At 44.3% G+C, this 26872-nt stretch overlaps 1 protein-coding gene and 1 long non-coding RNA gene across 2 annotated transcripts in view; one reads left to right on the top strand and one right to left on the bottom strand.

The window, feature by feature from the left end:
* The first annotated feature begins 2393 nt into the window (after positions 1-2393).
* The window catches only part of WSCD1 (WSC domain containing 1), a 44682-nt gene continuing 20203 nt past the window's right edge, over positions 2394-26872 (top strand). Inside the window, exons 1-4 of the mRNA XM_081173018.1 lie at positions 2394-2807; positions 15268-15968; positions 19704-19818; positions 21304-21491. Coding sequence (XP_081029144.1) covers positions 15542-15968; positions 19704-19818; positions 21304-21491 — 730 coding nt within the window. The 5' untranslated portion in view covers positions 2394-2807; positions 15268-15541. The remainder of the gene's footprint in view (positions 2808-15267; positions 15969-19703; positions 19819-21303; positions 21492-26872) is intronic.
* Positions 15975-18113, bottom strand: LOC308574934. Its single transcript, XR_014002646.1, has 3 exons — positions 17902-18113; positions 17041-17443; positions 15975-16219 (listed from the first exon to the last, which is right to left on the bottom strand). It is a non-coding gene; the product is annotated as an uncharacterized lncRNA (long non-coding RNA).

Raw genomic sequence — 26872 nt, 5'->3', positions numbered from 1 at the left:
AGCATAACTTAAAATGGCTGCTGTAGGGGCGTGGGACAATCCAAAATGGCTGCCGTGGTGTATCTGTGTGTGGCATGATGCAAATGGCTTCCACATCCAAAAGAGCAGAATAAGATATAGGGCCACGGAATAGTATGAGGGTGCCCATCATCAGTCCACCCTATGAACAGGGTGTGAGGGAGACCCCACACTCACTCACAGAGCTGTCCAAAATGGGTGGGAGGGTGGATGTCCAATTCTGGCATCCAATGCAACGTGGACATGTTTTAAGCAGGACATGTTTAACGTAGGAGAGGCTGAGACAGTGCAAAGAGGAACTGAGCGAGGAGAACAAAGTCTCTCAGGTCTTGTGGGGTTTTGAGGAGTTATTTCCTGAGACCTTTTGTGGGCACAATAGGAGGTTCTGCCAGTACACTGGTCTCCAGAGGCACCATATTTGCAACCCCTGCTGTAAATACTGCCTTGAGTTCTATGATGAAGCATATGGATGCAATATTTCTGCTGGGAATAGTATAAAACTGGGGTGGATGTCCATCACATTCTGTCCCCAAGTTATCAGGCAGATCCACCCTCCTGACTGTGACTCACCTCCAGGTATATTTTCCATCTCCACCAGGCTGAGTATATAAGAACATAAGAAGAGTCTGTTGGATCAAGTCAATGGCTTTTACAGTCCAGCAGACTGTTCCGGTGAAGGCCAACAAGATGAGAAGCCCCAAAGCAGAACATGAGCAGAAGAGAGAACTCTCCACTACTGCAGTTTCCAGCAAGCGGTTTTCTAAAGCATCACTGCCTTCAAACTGCGAGGCAGAGTATAGACATCATGAATGGACTGTTACATTTTTTAACTGTTCTTTTAAAATTATATATATAGTCAATTAAAAGAAATTAATTAAAGAGAAATCAGCACCATTTTATTTTATTTAAAAAAAGAAAACAACATCCCGATTGCATCATTATACTGCATCTCTCTTGAGTGAGACTTGCCTTCACATCCAAAATCTCTCCATGTCTCTTGGTAAATTTTCTAAGCGGTTGTTTACAATCTTAGACCAAATGGTGGAAGCAGGTGTTTGCAAGAGGTGTTTGCAAGAACACACAGATAGCTAAGACTAAATTATTAGCTTTTATTTCATTTATGACTCATTTCCCATGAGGCATGATGAGGTGATCTACAATATTACCATATACCAAACAACAACAAACATAAAAACAGTCTAAAAAATTGGATATATATTTATTTATATAATTGGCTTTTTGAAATTGTTTTTATGTGTGCAATTGCTTTAACAGTTTTTATGTACATAACTATTTTGTAAGTAATAAATGTAAACTATGTATATTTATTTATGCGCGCACACACACACATATATATGCATTTATTCATTACACAATGTATATTTATTTTATTTATTAAAAATGCATTTCCATACTGCTCTATCACTAAAATACCATGGTGTTATACACTGACTACCCTCCCCCCCCAAATCATTTTGAAAAGAAGATAATCATTAAGATGACTAGTTGATCAAAAGTTAAACGGCGACAAATGTCTGCAGAAAAGGTCTTCAAGAGACACCTGGATGTCAAAGAGGAGGTTGCCTGCTGAACTACTGCTGGAAGGGTTTTCCACAGTGACCAGTGGGACCAATGACACTAAATGCTTGACTTTTAGTTGAGGTCTTTGGGGCCTTGGTAACACAGGGGACACCAAGCAGCGCTCCTTCGGATGGTCTAAATGATCAAGCTGGGATATAAGAGTTCAGGTTGTCCTTAAGGTATCCTGGGCCCAAGTCATTCCAGCCTTTGAACCTGAACCCAGTAGCCTATGGACAGTCATTGCAGAGTTTTTAGCAGAGCTGTCACATTCTGCCAGCCACTGCCCTCCTCAGCACCAGCTTGAACTTCAAGACCTGGACCAAGGGCAGCCCCACACAGAGCACATTGCAGCAATCCAGTCTGAAGGTTACCAGAGTATGGAATATAGCGGCCAACTCATTCCAATCCAGATATGGCTGTAGCTGTTGAACCAGATGAAGCTGTATTACAATGATAAAAAATAAAATAACAACAGCAAATAAAATTCATGCAGATTTATATGACTTGATTTACATTCAGCATAGTAATAGCATTAAGGCATTGCTTATGCAACTGTCATCTTCAGAAGCTTTGCAAAAACCCATGAAGAGAGGCAGAACAATTGTGGAGAAATTGCGGTCATAAGCGGTAGAAATGTTAACAGCTTCCTGGGGATGTTTGGGGAGGGGGGAAGCCTTTATATGCCATCAGACAGATCCAAGCTGCTGATATGGATGCCGTTTCCTAGCGTGTGTGTGTGTCCTTCTCTTTCCTGTAGCTTGCAATACTATTTCCCCGAGTACCAAAGTCAACACAAGTGATATTTTGCATCCTGTGCTGCTGTACTGAACGGTGGCTGGGTGAGTCACTTAGGACCCTGGAGAGCTCCGGCTTGTGCAGTGGCGAAGCCCGGTCCGCAGTGAGCATGTGCGAAGTGGGTCTGCTCTCTTAGGGCTCGGTTAGTTACTGATATAAACAGCTGGAGGTATTCAAGTGCTGAGCTTAGAGACGAGCAGAGCTGCGAGAAGGAGGATGCAGGAGGATTACAGCTTCTGTATACTGAAATCTGGGTGGTAGAAGGAGGATTAACGGAGCAGGGCGCTGGGAGACGGATTGATCTGCTTCACAGAGCTGCAATACAGTTTTCTGGTAATATTTCGCTGGATTTGCGGAGGACTTTGCCTCTCTCAAATTGGAGTTCTGATTACATGCGCAACTATGTATGTGAGGTGAGTGTTCCTTCCCTTCTTATTGGCACGTTGAAAAGTGTTTGCAAATATCCATCCATCACTGCCTAAGTCAGAACTGAACAACTTTCTTTCTTTCTTTTCCTTCTTCCACCGTTGTTCCTGAGCCATTAGCAATTGCATGCATTACGGAGGCAGGTATCTGTGGGGTTGATGAAAATGATCCGTGCTATCTCAAGCATGTGGTGTGTGCGTGTGTGTGTAGCAGGGTTGTGTTGTGAAGATTGTGCTAGGAGGCTAAGGCACTGTGAAGCCTGGATTTGGTATACTTGAAAAGGGAGATCATATATATGTGTGTGTGTGCAAGAGAGACCGTTACCCCTGTGTTCTGAAGATCACAAGTAGAGGCCAGTGTTTCTCTGAAACCCCCCTACCCCAAATGCAAGCACATACATTTTTGCAGCACTTTATAAATAACACCTATCTCCATTTTTGCTTGGTTGCTATTGCAGCTCTGTAGTGTCTCCCAAACCCTCAACCATAGGGCCTCTCGAACCATACATTTGGGATGATATTATTCCTTGCTGAAAGAAGAAGCCTTTCTGAAACTACCATTATGCAGAGCGTCATCTCACACGTTGCCCCTTAGAGAAAAACTTACTTCTGGCTGTCATGCCAGAACCATATTGGTTTGCAGAAATGATGACAAAGAAAGCAGCTTGACCTACAGCTCCTGGAGATCAAAGTGAGGAACCCATTTGCAAATAGGATTTCTTCCCCTTGGATTTTTCAAGATCTTAAGTTTTATCAGATTTCCTCTTTCTCACCCTTCCCTTAACCTCCTTTAAAAATAAAATAAAGACAGAAGTCATAATCCTTTTGCACTGTATGTATACATTTGCCATAGCACAACTCCCCCCCCCCCTGTGGCTATCTCTCTCTCTCAAACAACAGTGTGTTTTCATTTTACCCTATAATTTGGCAGTTTTGCCACTGACCTAGAAAATAAAAGTGTTGATGGCAAGGTTCACGAAAACAGGGATATCATTTCATCTCAGTTCATTTCACTAAAGAAGGAAGGAAGCAGTTTTTAAGTCTCCAGTTTCTTCAACTCAAAGGGATTTGCTCCCCCCTCTTGATTTCAGACATCCTTATTTCCCCTGAGCAGCAACATTGGTCTTGAAAGAGGATTGTGTTTCCTTCCTCAAAATGATCTTTGCAATTAAACTTTGGCTTTCCCAGAAGAGCCTAGCAAACGGATGTTTAACCTCAGATTTAGTGAGCAGACCACGGACACCCTTAGTTCGTTTTGATACCTGAGCCGAAGTGCTCTCCTGTTATTAGTACTGCTCTCCCTGCTGGGAAAGGTGGTTTGATTGGTCCTTGAACATGGAGCTTTTAAAAGGCTTAAGTATCTGGCTGGAAAAAGAACTTGTTGCCCTATTTCTCCCTGCAGCTGTCTACAGCCTCCTATGAACATTCCAGCCTCTGAAGGCATCACAATCTATCTCCTGCCCTCTGCCACCTTCATAGGCACCCAGGCACTCTCCCTCATCCCCAGTGTTCCTTCCAATTCTCCTGCACTGCTGCTTCAAGCATCTTGCTCAGAATGACTAAGGCCTGATAGCCCTTTGCCACCTTGTTGTTTGTTGTGGGCCTTCCTGCAGCTGCAATCCCCCCAGGCCAGGACTTAGCACAACAGTTACCAGAAATGGCCAGATCTGCTTTGAATAGGGCAGAGTGGAAGAAACACCTGTTCTGGAGCGCAGCGAAACAGGTTCTCTAGATCTACTAGCCATAAAGACTATGATGTGCCTCCACAGTGGGAGGCTGTGTGCTTCTGAATATTAGTTACTTGAAACCACAGGAGACAAGATTGTCCTTATAATATATATAATATATTATATTATATATAATTTTATTTATATTTATTAAAGTGGTTGGTACTGACCTCTTGGGGGCTGACAAGATTGTTCAGAGGTGTGTGCGGATAAAAGTCCTAAGTGCTGAAAGAGGTTGGAAAAGGGCCCAGAGTGGAAATGAAGCTTATGAGATATGGTGTGAAAAATGTAGGAACTAGAAACAGGATATAAAAGGCACGGGCATGTATAGAGTGTATCTCCCTTGCCCATGAGGAACTTCCAAAATGCAACAGCATTCCTTATTTTTCTTCCTGGTGGTGGTGACTGGTGATATTTCTTGGCTTTATTCAATTTACATTCCTAAGAATTTGGGCTGTGGTCAATTACCACTTTACAAGCACATAAAGGGAGTCATTGAACTGAGAAGCTTGTGAAACCCTGTCCGAGATCAGGGAGGAAGTTGGTTGCTACAATTACCAACTTCAGCACTGGATGCCACAAGGAGCAAATTCAGAACCGTGCTGATACCCACCATCAAATGGTATTCAGTGGCATATCACTTCAGGATATAGACATTCCGCATAGCCTTCGCAACCAATAGGCAACAGAACTGGAGGGCTTCCAGAAAGCATTCGGTAGACCATCATGGACCTCAAGATGGAGTAGATGAACTGTTTACATCACCTAACAGAGCTCAGTTCTGATTAACCCTGAACAGAACTCCCATATTCAGGGGCAGTGTACCTTAAGAGCACCAGATTCTGATGAACAATTAAAAAGGAGAGTCCTTTTCCTTTATACCCTGTTCAAAGCCTTCCTAGAAGCATGTGATTGACCACAGAGGGAAATAAGTTGCTGGGCTAGACAGGTGAAATATACCCGGAGTCCTCAGTACATAACAACAGGCCTTTCATCTAATCCAACAGGCCCTACCTGAAACTCTGGAAAGCCACTGTCAATCAGTGTAGACAACTCACAGCTAGGTGGACCAATGGCCTGACGTGGTAGAAGGCAGCTCCCCATGTTCCTATTGGTAATATAACACTGGGCAGCGGCAAGCAACTTTTACATGCAAGCTTTCATAGGAGCAGTCTATCTGAGCAGCGCTAATGCGGAATGTTGGCAACAGTGTGTTCAGATTTGCTTTTGCGTCCTTCACTGGCTCTCCAATTCCATGCTCTACACTGTTGATCTGTAAGGGAGAAAAGGATCCGTCAGTTTCACTTCTATCATTTTTCCAATCTGAAAGTCAGTTTCCCACATTTCTGCAGCAATTTGTGATCTTTTTTCTTGTTTAAATCCTCATGTGTGGTTTTTTTTAGCATTATAGTGTGAATTTCTTCTAACACACTTTTTTGGGTGTGCAGTTTTGATTAATGTACACATTTTGGCAAGTAGTTTTCCTTAATATGAATTCATGCATGCTATTTCTACTAGTATCCTTCCCCCCTAAGATATGCATTTTTGTAAACATTGTTAGGTTGGAAAACTGCATCACAGCATTCAGAAAAGTGTGAATCTCAAGGGATGGCTATGTTTCGGTTTTCATACTGTTTCAGAAGGTGGAAATTTGATAGATTTGGCTTTAAAATGCAAACTGAATTGAATTTATCCCCCATCCCTACTCATGGATAAAACACTGCTTAAAACAACAACAAATCATTTTGATTTCACTGTACTTAGGATATTCTCTATATTACTTTTGAATGGTGTTTCTTTTTAACGTAATCCACGTACTGTTTTTTCATGTTGGTAGATAAACATCATGTGGGGAAAAAATCTTGATGGGTTTGGGTAGGATTTATCTTTCTTATAATATGGCAGGATAATAACTTTTAAGAAGTAGCATTGTTTTATTCTTACTGGTGTTTCTTTGAGCATTTGCATGGATATATTTTTACAGTTGTACGTCACACTGAGGCATTTCATGCAGTAAGCAACAAACAAAATTAATAAGACGATAATTTGTGGAAATTGCAGATTTCAACAAAATGCTATTTATTTATAGACTGCTATTTCATTAAAAAATAATAATCAAAGCTCTTTACAACAAAAAAGACATAAAACCGTACTGTAAAAATCATTTTTGAAAAGTTGAAACAGACGATTGCAGAAAGATGTGTTTTTAATTGCCTGCATAAGCCCTAGTGAAACAGGAAAGTTTTCAGCATGATTTTAAAAGTTGAAACAGAATAAAAGTTTCCCAGAATGAGAACAACAGAACAGACCTAAGCCATACACAGCTGGCCTCTTGATATTCTCCACCTGATCTGTGGACAGAGGAACTGAAGGACACTATATCACAAATTTATCCAGGTGGAGGATAAATTTTTCTAACAGTTTGTTGGGGCTGAGGGGAAGGGGGTCACCAGTACCGAAGGCAGAAGTAGCACAGGTTCTTTTGAGTACCCGAAGCTTCCCCAAATACACCTTTGGCAACCACTCCAAGCAGCAGCAACTACTGTACCAGCAACCTGGCCAATATTTTGTATTGTTTGCAGTGTCCCAGACCTTTAGCCTTGCTCCAAGTCATAGTTGGGGGCAAATGACAGCTGCCACAGAGAAAAGAAATAGTGGGGAATAGTGAAAGGAAATTCTTCAAAGTAGCTTTCTTTTTCAGCTCAACACTGGTTTCAGATAGGGAGTCTCTCCTGGAGATGCCATGAATTGGAACTAAGACCTTCTGCATGCAAAGTGGATGTTCTGCCTACAAATGGACTCAAAGGGATGTAAACATTGCCATCTTCATGTTCCATCTTTAGGTGGGTGGCGAATGCAGCTTGGCAGTAGACTAGCGTGCATCCATAGAAATGCGAACCAGGGCATCAACTTGCGCACAGTTTGCCACCAGGATCAGACCAGTGGCTCCTTACGTGATAACACTGCACTCTCTTTTTCTCTTTTTAACTTATGTTGACATCGTCCACCTTAAATGCCTTCACTATGAACAGGCAAGATAAATATATAATTAGACTTTAATAAATGCATGCATACAGCCACACATGGACTTTAGGAGGATCTGAAATGTTGGAAGGCATCTCTTTGCTACTGTAGATTTGAAGACCCAAACAGACTTGTTGAGAAACCCGGATAGGGTTATGTGAAGTATTTCCACCAGGAGAACAAAGGGTTAGTAATGCCCACACAATATAGTAATGCCCACCAACTCTGATGGCATTAGAAGAGCATTAGAATAATTCATGGCATTAAAAGAGTGGTAGACTAATGAATGGAGGAGGAGGAGGCTATCAGTGATTACTAGCACGACGGCTATGTTCTAGTTGCTGGGAATCACAAGGGAGAGTTGCTATTGCACATAGGTCCTGCTTGTGGGTTTCCTATTGGGGTTTCTGGTTGGCCATGGTGAGAACAGGATGCTGTGCTAAGGTGGGCCTTTGGTCTGATCCAGCAGGACTCTTCTTATGTTCTTATTATTGTTTGCAGAGATGCACATGGACATGTGCTAGCATATCTAACACCTAATTACAATCATGTCTTTTTCTCAGATTGTCCTCACGATGTTCAGGTACCCTACAATACCTCTTTGCAGCATGGCAATAACAATGACACTTTGTGTGAACATGTGCCCTCCTTGTCACCCACATGAAATTAGGCCTAAGAACATTGGCTACAACCCTGTGTTTTTAGATATTCCTATTATTAGACAATTGGGAGCCAGGAAATATTGATGATCTACTACAAATCCCCCAGAAATCTATTAGTGGATTATGGTCAAACTTCTGGCTACCCTTGATCTTATTCCAACTAGCAGAAAATCTCCACAGTCTCAGGCAGAGGTTGTTTTTTTTGTTTTGTTTTGTTAAAGCAGCAGTACACACCACCCTCAAGATTTGGTTCAGATCTGTAGCTGTAGCTTTTATGAAGCAGACTGATTTGTTCCAAATCTGTGATCTGTCTGACTTGACTCATGATTCAGGTCCAAATTTACCTTAGTGAAAAACAAATATCTGTATCCCACTGTTCACTATGAGGGGGAATCTAAAAACATCTACCTTGTTTTCCTCTTGAAAGAAGTGGGTGAAATTTGCAGGCACAGGAGCCCCTCTAGAATGGATGGAACATGCCAAAATTACTGGCAGATAGCTTTTAGCGTTTTGTGTGAGTGTGCAGACAGTTTGAACTTTCATTTTTATACATTTTTTTTAAAAAGTCTAAACTTTTCCATTTTCTGTTGGAACTGGATGCAATTTGCATGCATGGTTGATGCTTCTGAGGGATGGAGCCTGCCAACTTCCAGAGTGACAATTGCAATGCTTTCCTCACAAGGCTACAGACTTGACCCTTCCAGGGCAGATCACTTGGCCTCTCCCATTGTTTGGTGGGCAGTCAGTATGAAAACTGCTGACATGAGAGAGGTGCCCCTGGGTCAGAAATCTGCCAAAGCACAGACAAATAGAGAGTCTTTAATTCTTTTGTTTTCTTCTTGTTGTTTGAAATAGGATTGGGTGCTTAATATAAACAGGAAATTATTGGAAAGGGTGAGAGGTAGGAGAAAGGAACCACCCTGTTCTAGAGAGACAGAATTTGCAATGGAACAACAATTGCATGAAACAAAAACTATTTCAGTCAACAGTCCTCACCCAAAGCATTGTGATTGGGAAGCCCAGATAAATTCTTAAAAGCTAGGCCTGTTCTTCAAAGCAAACTCTGCCTTCCCCACATTTCCCATAAGCTACTCAAGAGTGTTCCCCTTATACAGTGGTACCTCGGTTTAAGAACATACCTATTTGGTATAAGAACTCAGCAAAACCGGAAGTAATGTTCCAGTTAGCAAACTTTATCTCTGTCTATGAACAGAGGCCAAATGGTTGAAGGGCACCAGCAGCAGAAGGCCTCATTAGGGAAAGAGCCCCTCAGTTTAAGAACAGCTTCAGTTTAAGAACGGACCTCCAGAATGGATTAAGTTCGTAAACCAAGGTACCACTGTAGTCAGTTTGGTTTCACTTTTAGAGCAAAGGATGTCTGCAGCAGTTTTCCTCCTGCCTCTTTTTTGGGGGGCCCTAGGCAATAGGCCTGGGATCTGAGACTTTTGGGATATAGCATTGCCTCTCTGACTCAAGGTGCCTTGTTCCTATAGTGCTTCAACTCAGAAATGTAAACACACACACACTGAAGTGAAGACATGAGACAGGAGTTGGTAATGCAGGTGAGATGTGCAGGAGCAAGCTGGCAAGCATGCTCCAAGCAAGCTGCCGGCTAGCTCTACAGAGGCTCCTTTTATCAGCAGAAGTCAACAATTGGAAACAGTAGTGAAACCACCCTGAACTTAACATATTTCCATCTAAGCATTAACAAATACAGATGTCAGCAGGTGCTTCCCTTGAATGTTCCCCCCAATACTTGATTATGTCTGTGTTCCCTGCCATACTCCAGCCAAGCAATATGTCTAGCAAACAAATTGCGAAAGGACAAAAGGTCAGGGGGAAGACCCTGTTTTCTAGCCAAGAAGGCAAAAGGTCAGGGAAAGAAAGTGTAACTCTCCTTGACATACTGTTGCACGTCAGGTGTGAGGTTTGCCTTCGCAAAGCGGAGCATTACCTCTACAACACAAACCCTGTGGCACCTTGATTTGACTCAGGGTTATTGCACCCTTGTAATCTCCTGTCTTTCCACCTGATATCATTTTAACATTGGCAGTTGTCCATCAAGTCAAGCACTGTCTACTCTGGCTGGTAGTGGCTCTCCATTGGGTCAGGAAGGGTGAGGCCTTCCCTGCCACCTTCTGGGCTTCCTCTCAGCTAGAACTCCAGCCAGGCTCTCAATGCCTTTTTTGCTTTGCTTCCCCTTCCTCCGCAGGTATAAGAAACTCTGAAGCTTCAATGCCAACTGCTGTGTCTCTGCCCTGCAGTTTCTCATCTGTTTGATCAGGCCCCACTGCAGGAAGGAGAAATGGCAGGTCTTGTCTGGTTGCAAGCTTCCTTCTCAGCATTTATCCACCAGGAAGACCTGCTAGCCAAGGGTCTAATCCTGCATCCATATGGAGGGATGTACAGAGGGAAGTGGGACTGTCCCTGGTGGTCCTTCACAATTATGGTGATGATCATAGAATCATAGAATTGTAATGGTGGGAGGGATCACACCCCCAGCAGTGCAGGAGCCACAGCTAAGCAATGATAGCTTTATCATGTTGTGACGGCTACACATCCTTCTGAAGGAAGGGTAAGCCAAAGCATCTAGATAAACAAACAAAATGCTCGGATTTGTATGTGAGCATGTTTTCCCCAGTTTGCTTTGGCTTCACGCTGAGTGATCTGCATGTACAAGTTATTATATTAATACTGACTTTCCTCCCCTAATAAAGCTGCAGGGGAAAAATGGATGTCTATATCCAGAAGGCAGGCTGGAAGCCAAAATCTATTTTGGTTAGGTCCTGAAATTATTTCCAAGCTTGAATACATTTGTTCTCAAAGAGAGCTGACAAAGTAGAAAAGCAAAATTAAATGGGTCCATAGGGTTGTTACACCCCTCTCTCCCAAATAAATTGTTGATAATGTTTTAATATATTGGCCTAAAGGTTTTCATTTATTTTAATGACAAGGATTAGCATTTTAGGAGATATTCTGGGTCCGTGCAATAGATCCTCTGTTAGGGGGATCTGCAACAAAATGTTCCAGTATACAGTGGTGCCTCGGGTTAAGTATTTAATTCGTTCCAGAGCTCTGTTCTTAACCTCAAACTGTTCTTAACCTGAAGCACCACTTTAGCTAATGGAGTATGCTGCTGCTGCTGCGCTGCCGGAGCACGATTTCTGTTCTCATCCTGAAGCAAAGTACTTAACCCAAGGTACTATTTCTGGGTTAGCGGAGTCTGTAATCTGAAGCATATGTAACCTGAAGCATATGTAACCTAAGGTACCACTGTGCATTCCTACACCCTTTTAGAGGGTGTTGTAAGGCAGATATGGGGAACTTTCGACCCTCCAGATGTTGCTGAACTTCAACTCCCATCATCCCTGGCCATCGGCAGTGCCCTTTTTCTTGAAAAAAAATTGCCAGTACTCACCATGCAGTTGTTATAGTAAGGGCTTGTTTTGTCATTGGCCACAACACCAACCTCCCCAGCCACATTGCAGGGGGTTGGACTAGATGACACTTTGGGTCCCTTCCAATTATGTACAGTGGTACCTCGGGATACAGTTGCTTCAGGTTACAGACGCTTCAGGTTACAGACTCCACTAACCCAGAAATGGTACCTCGGGTTAAGAACTTTGCTTCAGGATGAGAACAGAAATCGTGCTCCAGGGGCACGGCAGTAGCAGAGGCCCCATTAGCTAAAGTGGTGCTTGAGGTTAAGAACAGTTTCAGGTTAAGAACGGGCCTCTAGAACGAATTAAGTTCTTAACCCGAGGTACCACTGTAGTTTCTCAAAGCCAGATGACCCCCCTCCATCCCATCCATTACCTTGCTGCACTGACTCATGGTTTTGGCACCTCCGGTGGCTCCTGCGCCCATCCCACCATGCCCATCGTGAGCATTGCCAGTGAGTTGACCAGGGTGCACATGGATAGCAGCAGAGTGCAGTGCACTGGCAGTGACCAGGCAGGGCTTTGGCTCATGCCATGACTCCCCATGAGGGGGGCAGGTGGGGAGGTGCCAGTAGTGCATAACGGTGAGTATTATCAGAAAAAAGCACTGGCCACCAGTCACGCTTTCTGGGCTGATAGGAGTTGTAGTTTGGAGAGCCAGTGCTTCCCCACATCTATTTTATAAGATGCTTTATATCACGGTTTCCCAGACTTGGGGCTCCATCTGTTTTTTAACTACAGCTCCCATTATCTGTAGCTAGCAGGATCAGTGGTCAGGGATACTGGGAACTGTAGTCCACAAACAGCTGGTGTAGCAGACCTGTCTGTTACTTCATTGGGTATTTTGGTCTTTGCAGCAGTTGCTGCTGCCTGTAAGTTGCCTGATGTGTCAAGGATGAGCCCTCAGCCAAGAGAAGTGGAAAGTCCACTTCTGCATTGCAGGGGTTGGACTAGATGACCCTTGGGGTCCTTTCCAACTCTACAGCTCTATGATTCCAGCAGCAAGGACCCCCTTGCCCCATGTCTTCAGGCAAAGTACTTAGAGACAGCAATTGCTGGAGTGCTCAAGGCTGGTCAGCAACTGAAAAAACTCAGTCTCCAAAGCAACTTGTCCAGCCAAGGAAATGACCATCATGCAAATGAAACATGAACGGTCTGGTTTTCTCTTTGCTTTGCTCTGCTCTGCTTTTGCATGAGCTGTGCTCCTTGGAAACACCAGAGCAGACACTTGGCCAGGAGACAGCTTTCGTTTGTTATAAAAGAGGTTAAAGGTTACCAGGAGCACAAAAAGTGTTTTTCTCTTTCAAGAACAATCCTGCCACTGTGTGACTCACGATAACAAAGAGCCCAGTGAGGTCTTAGTGCTGACTAGAGATGTCTGACAAACCTCAGGCTTGAGGGGTGGTGGTGGGGTGTTTTTAATTACACTGTGTGGATGCCTGTTCAAAATTTCCACCTGCTCAAATATATGCAGAGAGCTATTTGCTCAGACCTCAAGCCGTTTCCTAGAATAGCAAGCAGTCCACTTTCCTTTAGGGGCTGACCTCTGACCCTCCTGATGTTGTTAGATTGCAGGTCCCCTCATCCCTGACCATTTGCCAGGCTGCCTAGGACTGATGGGAATCAAAGATCACCAGATTAGCCCCCCCTGGTTTAAGTAGTGATGTTTTCCTCTTATCACCCACTTTTCCATCATCAACTGACCAAGCAGAGCTGCTCTTAGGCTTAAGGACAAAACATTACACTGTCCCTCCTAAAAAAGATAGAAGATAAGATGTGGGGAACCCTTGGTCCTCCAGATTCCCCCCACCTGCTCTAAAAGGTGCTTGTTATGTCTACATATTCTCCAGCTGTTTTCATTGATTAAAGGCCATCCTGATTTCCTGTCTTCGAGAAATTACTGTCCAGATTTTGACACCCCCCCCACTTTTCCCCTTGCTATTTGAGAATGACATATTCAACTGCTGCTAGCGTAAGATGCTAGCACTGTCATTTTCCAGGGTTCAGCTTTCTCTTGTCTCCACAATGTCAATGAACTCATCCCTGACACATCAGGCAACTTGCAGGTAGCAGCAAGTTCATCTTGCCTCCAATGTGCATGCATAGAAATTTGGGGTGTAAGAAGCCCGTGATTTCCATTCCTACCTGTATTCATCGCAACCAGTCCTGTTTTCTGTTTCACTGGAGTTCAGTTTCTGCCAAATGCTACGTTATTAATTTTGCTGCCCACTATTTAAGCTAAGTCTTCCAACTTAATGTAGCTACTCACCCAACTTATGTAACTTGCATACAATTCAATGTAAAGGAAATGTCAAAACAATGTAAAAAACAGTCAGTAATCATGCATTGTTTGCAGACTTCAAAGCAACGATGCCAGTGAATAGTAATCATATTCGCTTGACTGATTTCCGTTCCTGAGCACAAAAACTGCTTCAATTTCTACTCCTTTCTGCATTTTTACTGGAATTCTATGCCATCCCTAATAGAAATGCATGCACATGACCACTAAGGTACCATGTAGCGCTCCATCTGCCATTTACATTAATTCACTTCAGCGCTGTCTTCTCAGCTATTTTGGAAGGGAGATTTAGGATGCAGCCCTGAGGATGTGCATTTGTGTGTGTGAGGGGATTAATGATGATTAAACTGCCTCCTCCAATCTGCTTGCACCAACAGGGTGGAAGTGAGCCTTCCTCCCTCTTTTTTTTTTTACTTTTATAGTTTCTTCCCATTATTCCCAGTGGGAGAGAAATTAATGGGATGGAACTATGCCAGCTCTGGAGCTGGCATGTTTCCCTGCCTGGTTTTCAGGCATGTCTGAGGTCTTGGGAAGACATTGCATCCTTCAGATCCAAGCCTTCCCTGGTCCAGCCTCAAACCACTACCAGCATACACCCTTTGTGGCCTTACCAATGTAGGACCTCAGAAGTTTGGATAGAAATAGCAGGTAAGCAGATTTTGGCTAAGTATTAGGAGAAGCCTCCAGTGGTAAAACTTGAGTGACAGTGGAGCTGACAGCCTCAGAAGGCAGTGGGTTCTCCTTTGCTAGATGTATTTAAGCACAGTGTGTTGTTGCATCCTGCAACGGACAGGGAATTGGACTAGTTTGCCAATGGTAGAGAACATGCTTTCACATGTTTACAGCAGGGATAGCCAATATGGTGCCCTTGAGAAGTAGCTGTTCCCCTCATTCCTGGCCATTAGACATGCTGTCTGGGACTGGTAGGAGTTGAAGTTCATCACCTGGAGGGCACCGCATTGAAAACATCTGCTTCAGGGCCTTGGGTTGATCCCTGGCAACTGCAATTAAAGAGTCCCAGGTGTGTTTCTAGGAGTGTACATTTCGTCTATTCCCCAAACTTTCCAAATTGGAACCTCCCTTTTAATTTGAAGCAAAACAGTGTGTTGATGCAGCTGAAGATTTGTGTTCTGCTGCTTTGCAACCCCCAATCAGCCATTCTTGCGGGATTATTGTCTTTAAAGTGTAGAATGATAAACAACAGATGGGGGAGTGTTTCACTCAAAGGGAGGGCGCACGCCATGAGAACAAATCACTGCGCTTCGGAACTGAACAGATTTTGCTTTAATATTGCAGATCTGGGGGACTCTGAAATGTGAAGCACTGCAACAAGGGCTGTGAAATGTGACGTGTTGCTTGTGATGGTCAGCAACAATAGTTCAAGGATCCTTAAAGCACCAAAGCATCCTGAATACAGAGGAATATGGATCTCCATCCAACCGTGGTAGTGGAAGAAAGCATTTTTGAGAGAGGAAAGGTTCCAAGATAATGAGATGGACCTGTGGGAGGAATGAATGAGAAGCCTAGCGGTGTGCTAAAGGCGTGAGGAGCCCAGGTTCACAGCAAGGGTATGGCCAAACCTTTTTTCAGACCACAGAAGTTTCTTCGGAGGACCCAGTTTCTGCTTTTCTTCCTCACTGCAGCTTATCTGATGGCTGGTAGCCTCTTGCTACTGCAGCGATCCCGCTTTGTCCTCCAGCAAGGTTTCCGTGGGGCCTCTGGGAACCAGGCCCTGCCAGTTGTGGACTCTTTGGTAGGTGCTGGGAGCGCAGATACGAGACCTGTGCAAAACACTCATTTAACTCCTAAACTTCTAGTGAACATGGATACATTCCATGGACCAACACCGGACCAGAAGTATGGGCCGCGGTGGCTGATGTCTAGAAACTCTGAACTGAGGCAATTACGAAGGAGATGGTTTCTCCGGTTTGTAAACGAGCAAGAACCAATGCAGTCTGTGGGAACGAAGAGGCTGAAACACACATCCGAAAGCAAAGGTAAGTGGCGTTCTAAAGATGTCAGTGATGGCTGATGCTCATTTGGACTGGTGGGGCAAAAGTCAGGGCACCCAAATAAGAGATAGAAAGGCAGTTGTCATGGGGTGCAAAATTTCCATACCTGGTGCTGCCTTAGTACAGCTACATGCTTCTGTTGCTGGGCTCTATTGAAAATGGTTTCTCCATGCAAACCAGCAAGTGACCTCTTCAGACAGCAGAATGACTCTTCTTATTTCTGCAGCTGCGATCTCCTGGGTAGCACAGACAATGTTAAGCAGTTGAATGTGCATGTGTACTCTGTCTGTTTCCTTCCCTCCAACCCCTGTCCATATGGCCCCAGCCACTGGCAACCTTTGCTATGCCACTAATAGGAGGTGAAGCAAAAGCCAGCGACAGGCAGAGACCTCTAACTCCAGTTTTGCCCCCAGCCTCCTCCCTGCTGAGTTCTATGAAGGCAACACTGGGATTGAGGAAGAGGAAGCTGGAAGGCAGTGCTACCCCTTGTCATGTTTGCAAGTAAGAAGGTATGAAGGTGGAGATTGGCTTAGGACAAGCGGAGGTTAGTGAGTGCAGTAACTGACTAACCACCAGTGAATAATAGAGAAGTTGAAATTGGGGTGTGCATTATCTAAATCAGGCACAGGCAAACTCAGCCCTCCAGATATTTTGGGACTACAATTCCCATCATCCCTGACCACTGGTCCTATTAGCTAGGGGTGATGGGAGTTGTAGTCCCAAAACATCTGGAGGGCCGAGTTTGCCTATGCCTGATCTAAATCATTGGTGGTGATCCTTTTGCCCTGCTAGAACTCCAACTCCCATCAGCCCTAGCCAGCATGGTCAATCGCCAAGCAGCACCACCTTGCAACTGGTTGCTATTAAAATTGCCAGGCAGGTGAGGGTTGGCTGAGGGCAGACTGAGATTGGTGGGCAATGCCTCATTCACCCTAATGGACTAGCCTCTCTTCGTATCAGATGAGACTGCTGCAGAGGTGTCAAATCCAGTGGGGCTGAGCGTTTTTGCCCCTCCAATAATGTTTTTTTGGGGGCAGACCCCCACTATGTTTCCTACCATCCGGGGGCGGAGGAGGCCAAGCACAGAGCTGAGTGTGGCTTCCGTGGCAGGCTCCTCCTCTTCCTGTCATTAAAGGCTGCCGAGAGAGAGAGGAGAAGGAGCCGCTGTGCCCTGTATTTATGACTCTGTCCCCTGGCTCCTCCCAAAACAACATGTAACATCGTGTGATGCATGTATGATATTACAAAGCATGCCCGGCCTGTGTAACAGGTGTGAAATCGCATACATGACCAGGCCCCCTCAATCTCTGGTGCAAGTTGGTGTCTTTTCTCCGCAGTCTCAGGCCCCAACAGCAGTATACATTTAAAGCAGTATCGTACCACTTGGAACAGTCATGGCTCCCCCTGAGATCATTCTAGGAAGCGTAGCTTGTTAAAGGTGCTGAAAGTTGTCAGGTGACCTTTGTTTTTTTTATAAATTTTTTATTGATTTTACAAAGTTTTCATAGACATAAACAAACAAACAAATAAACACACAAACATGTATAATTTCATATCCCTTTTTTTCCTTAAACCTTACTTCATCGACTTCCCCATACCTCCCCTTTCTGCATCCCAATTTCCAAAATTATTTCAGCAAATCCTAACATAACTTAATTTTATCAAATTTTCCCTTATTCTTTTCTTTTACTTAATCTTTTGCAGCTGTAACCCCCCATTCTCCTTAGAACTTTGACATTATAACATTCATTAATTTTGCAATATTTCTTAAGATAAATTTTAAATTTCTTCCAATCTTCTTCCGCCGTCTCTTTCCCCTGATGGCGGATTCTGCCAGTCATTTCAGCCAGTCCCATATAGTCTATCACCTTCATCTGCCATTCTTCCAGAGTGGGTAGATCTTGAGTTGTCAGGTGACCTTTGTTTCCTTTAAAGTAAAGGTAAAGGTAACCCTGCCCGTACTGGCCAGTCTTGCCAGACTCTAGGGTTGTGCGCTCATCTCACTCTATAGGCCAGGAGCCAGCACTGTCCGCAGACACTTCCGGGTCACGTGGCCAGTGTGACAAGCTGCATCTGGTGAGCCAGCGCAGCACACAGAACGCCGTTTACCTTCCCGCTGGTAAGCGGTCCCTATTTATCTACTTGCACCCGGAGGTGCTTTCGAATTGCTAGGTTGGCAGGCGCTGGGACTGAGTGACGGGAGTGCACCCTGCCGTGGGGATTCGAACCGCCAACCATGCGATCGGCAAGTCCTAGGTCTGAGGTTTTACCCACAGCGCCACCCGCGTCCCTGTTTCCTTTACAGGGCTGCAATCCCTCATCCCAGAGAACTCTGGGAATTGTAGCTCCTTGAGGGGGATACTGGGGGAGGCTAAGTTTATCTGCAAAGGGGAAAAATTAGTCCTGTGAAACACAACCCAAAGAAACAAACAGAAGCTGTCTATAGCTTCCTCCTGCCTGCACCTTCTAACTGGGTTATTGTGGGCGTCTGTTCACGGTGTACGAACTTCCTAATTGCACATTTGCAAATTGCTCCTTGTCTCAACATCTTATTTCCAGAGTTCTGCTTTTTCCTCGTATATATATAATGTGTGTGTGCGTGCATGTTTGCGCATGTGTGCACACAAACCTGGAACCATACAATTATCTGCTTATTCTGAATCAATCTGTGGAACACCATCATTCAATATACTGACTGAATTGTATACTTGGGACACCTGTGCAAATCTGGTTCCCCAACCATAAGGAGAGAGCCTATCTTTGTGTTATTTCTTAGTGAGTAGATCCTGCTTAGAATTTGAATGAGCACATTTGGCTAGGGAGCAAAAAAATTGAATGGTTTACACCATCCCAAATAACACATTCAATGATCAGGAACCTGTTGTCTGAACAGGACAAAAGTCACTACTACTCAACCCAACCTAACCCTACTATTACTCTTAGCTTCATGGCTTCAGGATACCCCCCCTTAAAAAAAAATTAAGACAAAGGTGAGCAAGAGGAGACAAAGAGACAAAGGTGCATAAAAATTAGGCAAGATGTGGAGAAAGTGGATAGAAAGAGTTCTTTTCCCCTCTCTCATAATACTAGTGAACATCCAGTTCAGCACAGACAAAAAGACTTCACAAAGCACTATGTAATTCACGACAACAAGATGTGATGGTGGCCACCAATTTGGATGGCATTTAAAGGGGATTAGACCAATTTTAAAAGGGATTAGACCAGCCTTTCTCAACCTGTGGGCCCCCAGATGTTGTTGGACTACAATTCCCATCACCCCTAGCTGCAAGGCCAGAGCTTGGGGATGATAGGAGTTGTAGTCCAACAACATCTGGGGGCCCACAGGTTGAGAACCGCTGAATTAGTCCAATTAAATGGCCAGTAGCCGTGACAGCTATGTTCTACCACCACTGTCAGAACGCCATATGCCCTTGAATCCTAGTTACTGGGATTCACAGGTCCCGGTCATACTCAGGTTCTGCTTGTAGGTGTCCCATTTGGGCATCTGGTCATCATCTGTGAAAACAGAGCGGTGGACTAGATTCCAGCACCATAGAGTGGTTTAAAAGTCATTCCATCTTCTCAGGGAACTAAGATCACAGGAGCTGGGACAGGATATACATATCAGGCAGTGAGGGTGGGGGAAACCCTTGCATTTGCAATCAAATGTTCCAGTCTACAATATTATTTCAAACACTGTGCTATTTTCATCTACTCAAGGCACTTACATTGGATGCTTCGGTGATGATTCCAGGGAGAGGACTCTGAAAGGTGCTGTGTTTTATGACTTGAGAAAAATGACTATTTCTCACTGCCAGGAAGCATGCTCTGAGAGGTAAAATATATGTACATCTTTCTCTATATAAATATATTTGCGTCCTTTGTGCGTTTACATCTCTTTACCAGAATTCAAGGGAACTTCAAATTCCATTCGCTTAAGAAAGGAACTTACATATATTATTTCATTTCGTTTATTCATCTGTTGGTTTGTTTCATTGTTGTTCCTCCCACCTTTCATGGACAAGTGATCCCGAGGTAGGTTATGCAGTACCACAAAATCAAACATCAAAACACAAGAATAGATCAACAAAACATTAAAAGAGGATAAAATCTCCTTCTCAATATTGACACCCCTGGCCTCCAAATCAACACCCCTCTCTGTCAGTAAAAGGTAAAGGGACCCCTGACCATTAGGTCCAGTCATGGCCAACTGGGGTTGCGGCACTCATCTCACTTTATTGGCTGAGGGAGCTGGCGTACAGCTTCCGGGTCATGTGGCCAGCATGACTAAGCTGCTTCTGGCAAACCAGAGTAGCACACAGAAACACCGTTTACCTTCCCGCCAGAGCAGTACCTATTTATCTACTTCCACTGGCGTGCTTTCAAACTGCTAGGTTGGCAGGAGCAGGGACCGAGCAACGGGAGCTCACCCTGTTGCGGGGATTCGAACCACCGACCTTCTGATTGGCAAGTCCTAGGCTCTGTGGTTTAACCCACAGCGCCACTCGCGTCAGTAGCCTGCAGGAAATGACAAGTTTTTAGCTGGCACCAAAACTAAGCAGTAACATATCCCATAGAGAAAGGCTTTCTGCAACTGGGAGGTGGAAGGGATGGTGGTGGTGTCGCCAAGACCAAGACTCTTTCTTGAGTTTTTCAGCTATGAGCATCACTCAGAGGTGGGTGCTAGCCAATGCGCCTCTGAAAAGCAGGTGGGGAGAGCATTGTTGTGCTCATGTTCTTCTCTGGTTGGTGACTGAGAACAGAATGCTGCACTGGATATGCCCACTGGTCTGATGAGCAGAGCTCATATTTTGTCTTCAAGCCTCAGCAGGACAATCCTGGTAGAGGTATTCTCATTCAGATAACTGGGTATTAAGTCTTGTAGGGCTTTAGAGGTCATCGCTATAACACTGAACATTCCTCCACAGCATGCAGACTCTTCGAAACAAATGCTACAAAGTTCGGGCTGGCTGAACCAATCAGGACGTTTTCAGCCACATTCTGTGCCAGTTGAAGCTTCCAAACCATAAAATCATAGAATTGTAGAGTTGTAAAGTGCTCTGAGGAACATCTAGCCCAAACCTCTCCCTGCAATTCAGGAATATGCAGCTGTCCCACACAGGGATCAAACCTGCAACCTTGGTGTTATCAGCACCAAGTTCTAACCAACCGAGCTATCCAGAGCACCTCATCTTTAAGGACAGCACTGCATACACTATGTACAGCTCTGATATAAATTAAATGCCATGATGTGCTGAGTCAACATTTGCTACAAAACTGCTGGATTTTACAGTGAGGGGGTTCGTTTTGTCCCATCTAGGGCTTACACCTATGCTGGCTTGGAGTATGGAGCCGAATGCTATTGTGGAAACAAGTTGCCCACGACTTTGGCAAAGCAGGAGGAGTGCAACAATGAATGCAAAGGAGAGAAAGGAACCATCTGTGGAGGCATCAACAGGCTATCTGTTTATCGTGTGGAGGAGCAGCCATGGGCTGGACCAAAACGACGTAAGTGATGTAAGGCTCTTAAGTGAGTATTTGCTACCAGAAGGGGTGGGCAGCAGAACGCCTGCTCCCCTCGTGTCTTCCATTACAATGACAGCATGGATCAGGGGCAACATGGGGATTCTCCTTCCGTTGCAGGCAGTAGGGACTGGTGCCCAGAAGGCAGGGAGACCAACAGCAGGAGGAGACAGAGACAATGACAGGCAGAGCTGAGTGATTCTAGTTTAGTTCCATCCTCCTCCCTGCCAAGTCCTACAAGGAGGAGGAGGAGGGTGACAGCCACTGCCACCCGCTGGTCTGGCTGCAAGTAAAAAGGCAGGCAGGTGGAGGCTGGCTAAGGCAGTGCCCCACTTCCCATAATGAATCAGCCTCCACTCATTGGAGAGATTCCCATTATATTTGTTGCATGTTCCACGGGCCTCCTTCCACCAGAAAGCTGACAATTTTCATGAGTCTGGTGGCAGGTCCAGCATTAGAGGAAGGAAGAATTCAGCCCTGTTCAAGATCCACACTCTTACACGTCCACAGCCAGTCTCTGGAAACCCCTGTCCCTGTGTTTCCATCTCCTACCATCGCTGCTCATTTCCCTACCCTCTCTGAGCACACAAGCAGTGATATGAAAGAGGAGATATAGCTGTTTTCTTCCCCAGGGTTGTTTTGCTATCTGTATGCCCTGTACCTATATGAGCAAATTCTCCACTGGCAGAGCCAGGTGGGGCCAGACAGTTGCTCTGCAGAGAATCCCCTTTGCTTTAACTGTGGTAGAAGGCACCAAGTTTGGAGGGACTCGGTGTTTGGGTGGCTTTAAAAGAGGATTAGACAAAATCATGGAGGAAAATAAGGCTATGATTGGCTACCATCCATGATGGCTATGTTCTACCTGCAGAGCAGAGAGTGCTCTTGTGCGCAGGTCCTGCTTGTGGGTTTCCAACAGGCACCTGGTTGGCCATTATGAGAACACAATGCTGGACGATGGACCATTGGCCTGATCCAGCTGGTAATAATAATAATAATAATAATAATAATAATAATAATAATAATAATAATACTTTTATTATTTATACCCCGCCCATCTGGCTGGGTGGCTTCAAAAAATATATATTAAAATACTGTAATACATCAAACATTAAAAGCTTCCCTAAACAGAGTTGCCTTCAGATGTCTTCTAAAAGTCTGGTAGTTGTTGTTCTCTTTGATATCTGATGGGAGAGCATTCCACAGGGAGGGCGCCACTACCTAGAAGGCCCTCTTCCTGGTTTCCTGTAATTTGGCTTCTCACAGTGAGAGAACCGCCAGAAGGCCCTCAGCGCTGGACCTCAGTGTCCGGGCATAACAATGGGAGTGGAGACGCTCCTTCAGATATACTGGACCAAGGCCATTTAGGGCGTTAAAGGTCAGCACCAACACTTTGAATTGTGCTCGGAAACGTACTGGAAGCCAATGTAGGTCTTTCAAGACCAGTGTTATATGGTCTCGGTGGCCGCTCCAAGTCACCAGTCTGGCTGCCGCGTTCTGGATTAGTTGTAGTTTCCGGGTCACCTTCAAAGGTAGCACCACGTAGAGCGCATTGCAGTAGTCCAAGCGGGAGATAACCAGAGCATGCACCACTCTGGCGAGATAGTCTGTGGGCAGGTAGGGCCTTAGCTGCATACCAGGTACAGCTGGTAAACAGCTGCGCTGGACACAGATTTGACCTGTGCCTCTATGGACAGCTGTGAGTCCAAAATGACTCCCTGGCTGCGTTACCTGGTCCTTCAGGGGCACAGTTACCCCATTCAGGACCAGGGAATCCTCCACACCTGCCCGCCTCCTGTCCCCCAAAAACAGTACTTCTGTCTTGTCAGGATTCAATCTCAATCTGTTTGCCGCCATCCATCCTCCATCCTCTTATGACATCTAGGAATAGTATTAAGATTTCAAACTATCTTTTTAAGATGACACCATGGAAAAACAAAAACAGGGACAACGTGAGGGTAGTGAACCAGGACAACAATCTACCTGGGACAGACCAGAAAACATTTCTAGTCTCTGGTTCAAAAGCAACAGCTGACACCTATGCAGTTCTGTCTGAGAACTAGACCTGTGTCCATAGTCTATGACCTGCCCTTAAAGTACGATACGATGTGTGGAAATGAGCATCCTCAGAATCACAGTTGGATGCTGAGATAGAAACAGGCACTCTCTGCTGCTGGCCCCAGTCCTTTGCATTTGGTAACAAAAGGGACATTCTTTCTGAATGTAGAGGCCCCAGCTCATATGCATTTGAAAAGAATTCCAGGAGATGTCGAACTGCAATCTTACTGACCGCTCATTTGCACAGTGTCACTGCCCTTGCAAAACCGGTTCATGATAAGTTCATGGTGATTTTGGAGGGCACCTCTGTATTTTTCCACCTCTTCCCACTGGTGAAGGAATTGGTTCTCAGCTTAAGATCAAAGCAGGAGTTGGCCGTATTGCTGGCATGCCTTCTTGTGAGCTTTCATTCTCGTATTCCTGCCTCTGCCTCAAATGCAAGAGGTGGACTTTGTTTGTAGATCGAAATCTTGCTGGAGTGTCAGTAATCCAGCGCTTCATTTCTTTGGTTCCCATGGTTACAGGGACTCTTTATAAGCAGCAAGAGTGAAGCAAAGCAAATCAGTGGAGCTGAATGGAAAGACCATAACGGGGGTAGAGGGAACAATGGGGGGGGGTGCTGATTCACATAGAGGGGGTCAGAAGCCATTCCCTAGTTCTCATGACACTCTCCATCTTCTTCTTTTTTAAAGAATAATTTCACTAAGTTTTCAATTTTACATTTCCAAATAAACATTTTACAAACTTAAATATATCCAATGACTTCCCTTTTTCTCCTTCCATGGTTCATTTTACATATCATACATCATATTTTGCTATAACTATTCAAATCAGTTTTCCATTTTTACATCCATCAAAAATTATTTGTTCAATTTATCTTAGTGCTGCCAGCGTTTTCAGCTGTGTATACAGTTATTTTCCATATATTCAATAAATGTTTTCCAATCTTCTTTCAATGTATGTTCTTCTTGCTCTCTTATTCTTTTCTTAAATCTGCAAGTTCTGCATATTCTGTCAATTTAAGTTGCCAATCCTCTTTAGTTGGGACCTCGCTCACTTTCCATTTAGGGGCTAACAAAACACGGGCTGCAGTTGTTGCATACATCAATATCCTTTTCTGACACCTAGGAATTTCAGTTTGTGTTATTCCCAACAAAAAACAACTCTGGGTTTTTTTTGGGGGGAAAGTAGTTTTAAACATCCCCCCTCCAATTCATTATAAATCATTTCCCAATATACTTTTACCTTTTTACATGTCCTTTGCCTTTGATTATATGGATACCATCACCAAGCAGGACAAAGGAATTCCAAAGGATTTGGGGAGAAAATCAATCTTGCTTGCATTTAAATGTGAAACCACCTGATTTGCACTTCTCAAATCATTCCACACTTCACACACCCCTTTCCTTCATAATCTGCACTTCTCTAAATTTGGCAATGCAGCTCTGCAGCTCAGCTTGGGGCTTAAACCCACAACCATGGGCTTAAATGCCACATGCTCTGCCAATTGAGCTACATTGGAAAGTGCAAATTAGGTAAACTCACCTTTAAATGTGAACTGAATTTAACTTCTTCCCCAACCCTAGCTTCACAATCCGTATGGGATCATTTTGTCTGGGTAGTTAAGCATTCCAAGTAAGTCTTCCAGCTCGAGTTGGTCATTGGCACATCCTGAGAAGCTTCCAGACTAGAATGGATCTCATCCTGACTATGACTGGTTCTCATTTCCCAGCTGCCACCCAGCACGGACGTTGCTTCTTGATTGAGAACTTGGAATTCAACCCGTTTTTGAAAGGTTCCCTTCCTCTCTTTTCTTACATTCCTTCAGACTTCATGTGAGATGCAACTGGGAATAAAAACGCCTTTGATTTGTACAGCACATCTCAGCCACTGAGTCATATAGACTCTTCTCAAACTTACAACTCCCCATGGATGCTATCTGTGGGAAAGGAACATTAGAATTTTAACTCCTACCACCAAAGATGGTGTTTTATTGCTTTTAAAAAACAGGTTGTTTATTAATTTATTTTTAAAAAAAATACTATTATGCACTCTGCAGAGACTTACACAAATCTTGGAATTTGCATCATTGCTGAATTCAGTGCTATCTGGTTAGATATTTAAATAAACCATTTCAAGTATATATATATATATATATATATATATATATATATATGCAGGTTTTGGTGTCTTCGGGTGTCTTCCCGTGTAAGAGTTGGGGTGTCTAGGCGACGTTTCGACGAGGTCTCACTCGTCATCTTCAGGCTGGTGCTTTCGGCTTCTTGTTACTGGAACAGAGCAGGATCTCAGTGTTTGAGTTCCTATAAATACTGTTGAGGGGGTGTGGTGTATAGCCTCCAACGTTCTGGGCAGAGAGGAAGTTCCCAGGTTAGTGTGTCTTTTCTTCTTTTGTTCATTAATTACTTGAGGGATATCTTGAGTGATTTCTTGAGTGATATTCTGAGTACCACTTAGGAGGGTCATTAGGTGTGGATTAGTTGCTAAAGCTTTCGTGTCTTGACCTCTTGACCTTGTGAAGAGTTTTTTCTGAGAAGATGGCTGTACTGCACTTAGTTGTGCTCTGGCTTGGCTTCGTGTATAGGGGCGAGCTGTGGTTTTGTGCCCTGTGCCAGCCAGATCTGTGTAGGGATTGCAGGGGGGTGCAGCATCCGGAGGTGCCACTATGGTTTGGCTACTGGATGGTGTCTGTAATTTATCTGTGGAGAGGGTCTGGGTTTGGGTCTGGTGTGGTTGATTGGAGATGGCGTTCTGTGTGCCTCTGGTTCTGGTGTCGGTTTTTGTGGGGAGGGCTATTTTCCAGATGTCTGGCAGGCGGGACGTATCGTCACGCTTGTTCATGTTGTGAGGGTGTTTCTCTATCTCGATGGCTTCCATGATTATTCTCTTGTGGTGGTGTTCCATGTTAAAGAGCAATTTGGAATCTGAAAAATTAATTTCGTGTCCTGTTTCTTTCATGTGTTGGTAAAGAGAGGAAGTTTTTTCTTCTTTTTTGACGGCATTCTTGTGTTCTGCGATACGTGCATTTATTCGTCTGTTTGTTTGTCCAATGTACGTGGCTGGGCAGACTTTGCAGGGTATTTCATAGACCCCTTGGTTTTCTAACTGGATTTTATCTTTGGGGTTTCTGAGGATATTGGCTATTTTTTGGTTGGTGCAAAAGGCTGTTTTGATATTGTGTTTATGGAGGATTTTGCTAAGAAGTTTTTCTTCTTTTTTGACGGCATTCTTGTGTTCTGCATGGAACATCACCACAAGAGAATAATCATGGAAGCCATCGAGATAGAGAAACA

Source organism: Podarcis bocagei (genome assembly GCF_964188305.1).
Source record: "Podarcis bocagei genome assembly, chromosome: 15".
Taxonomy (NCBI): Eukaryota; Metazoa; Chordata; class Lepidosauria; order Squamata; family Lacertidae; genus Podarcis; species Podarcis bocagei.
This window is presented reverse-complemented; position numbering and strand designations above follow the sequence as displayed.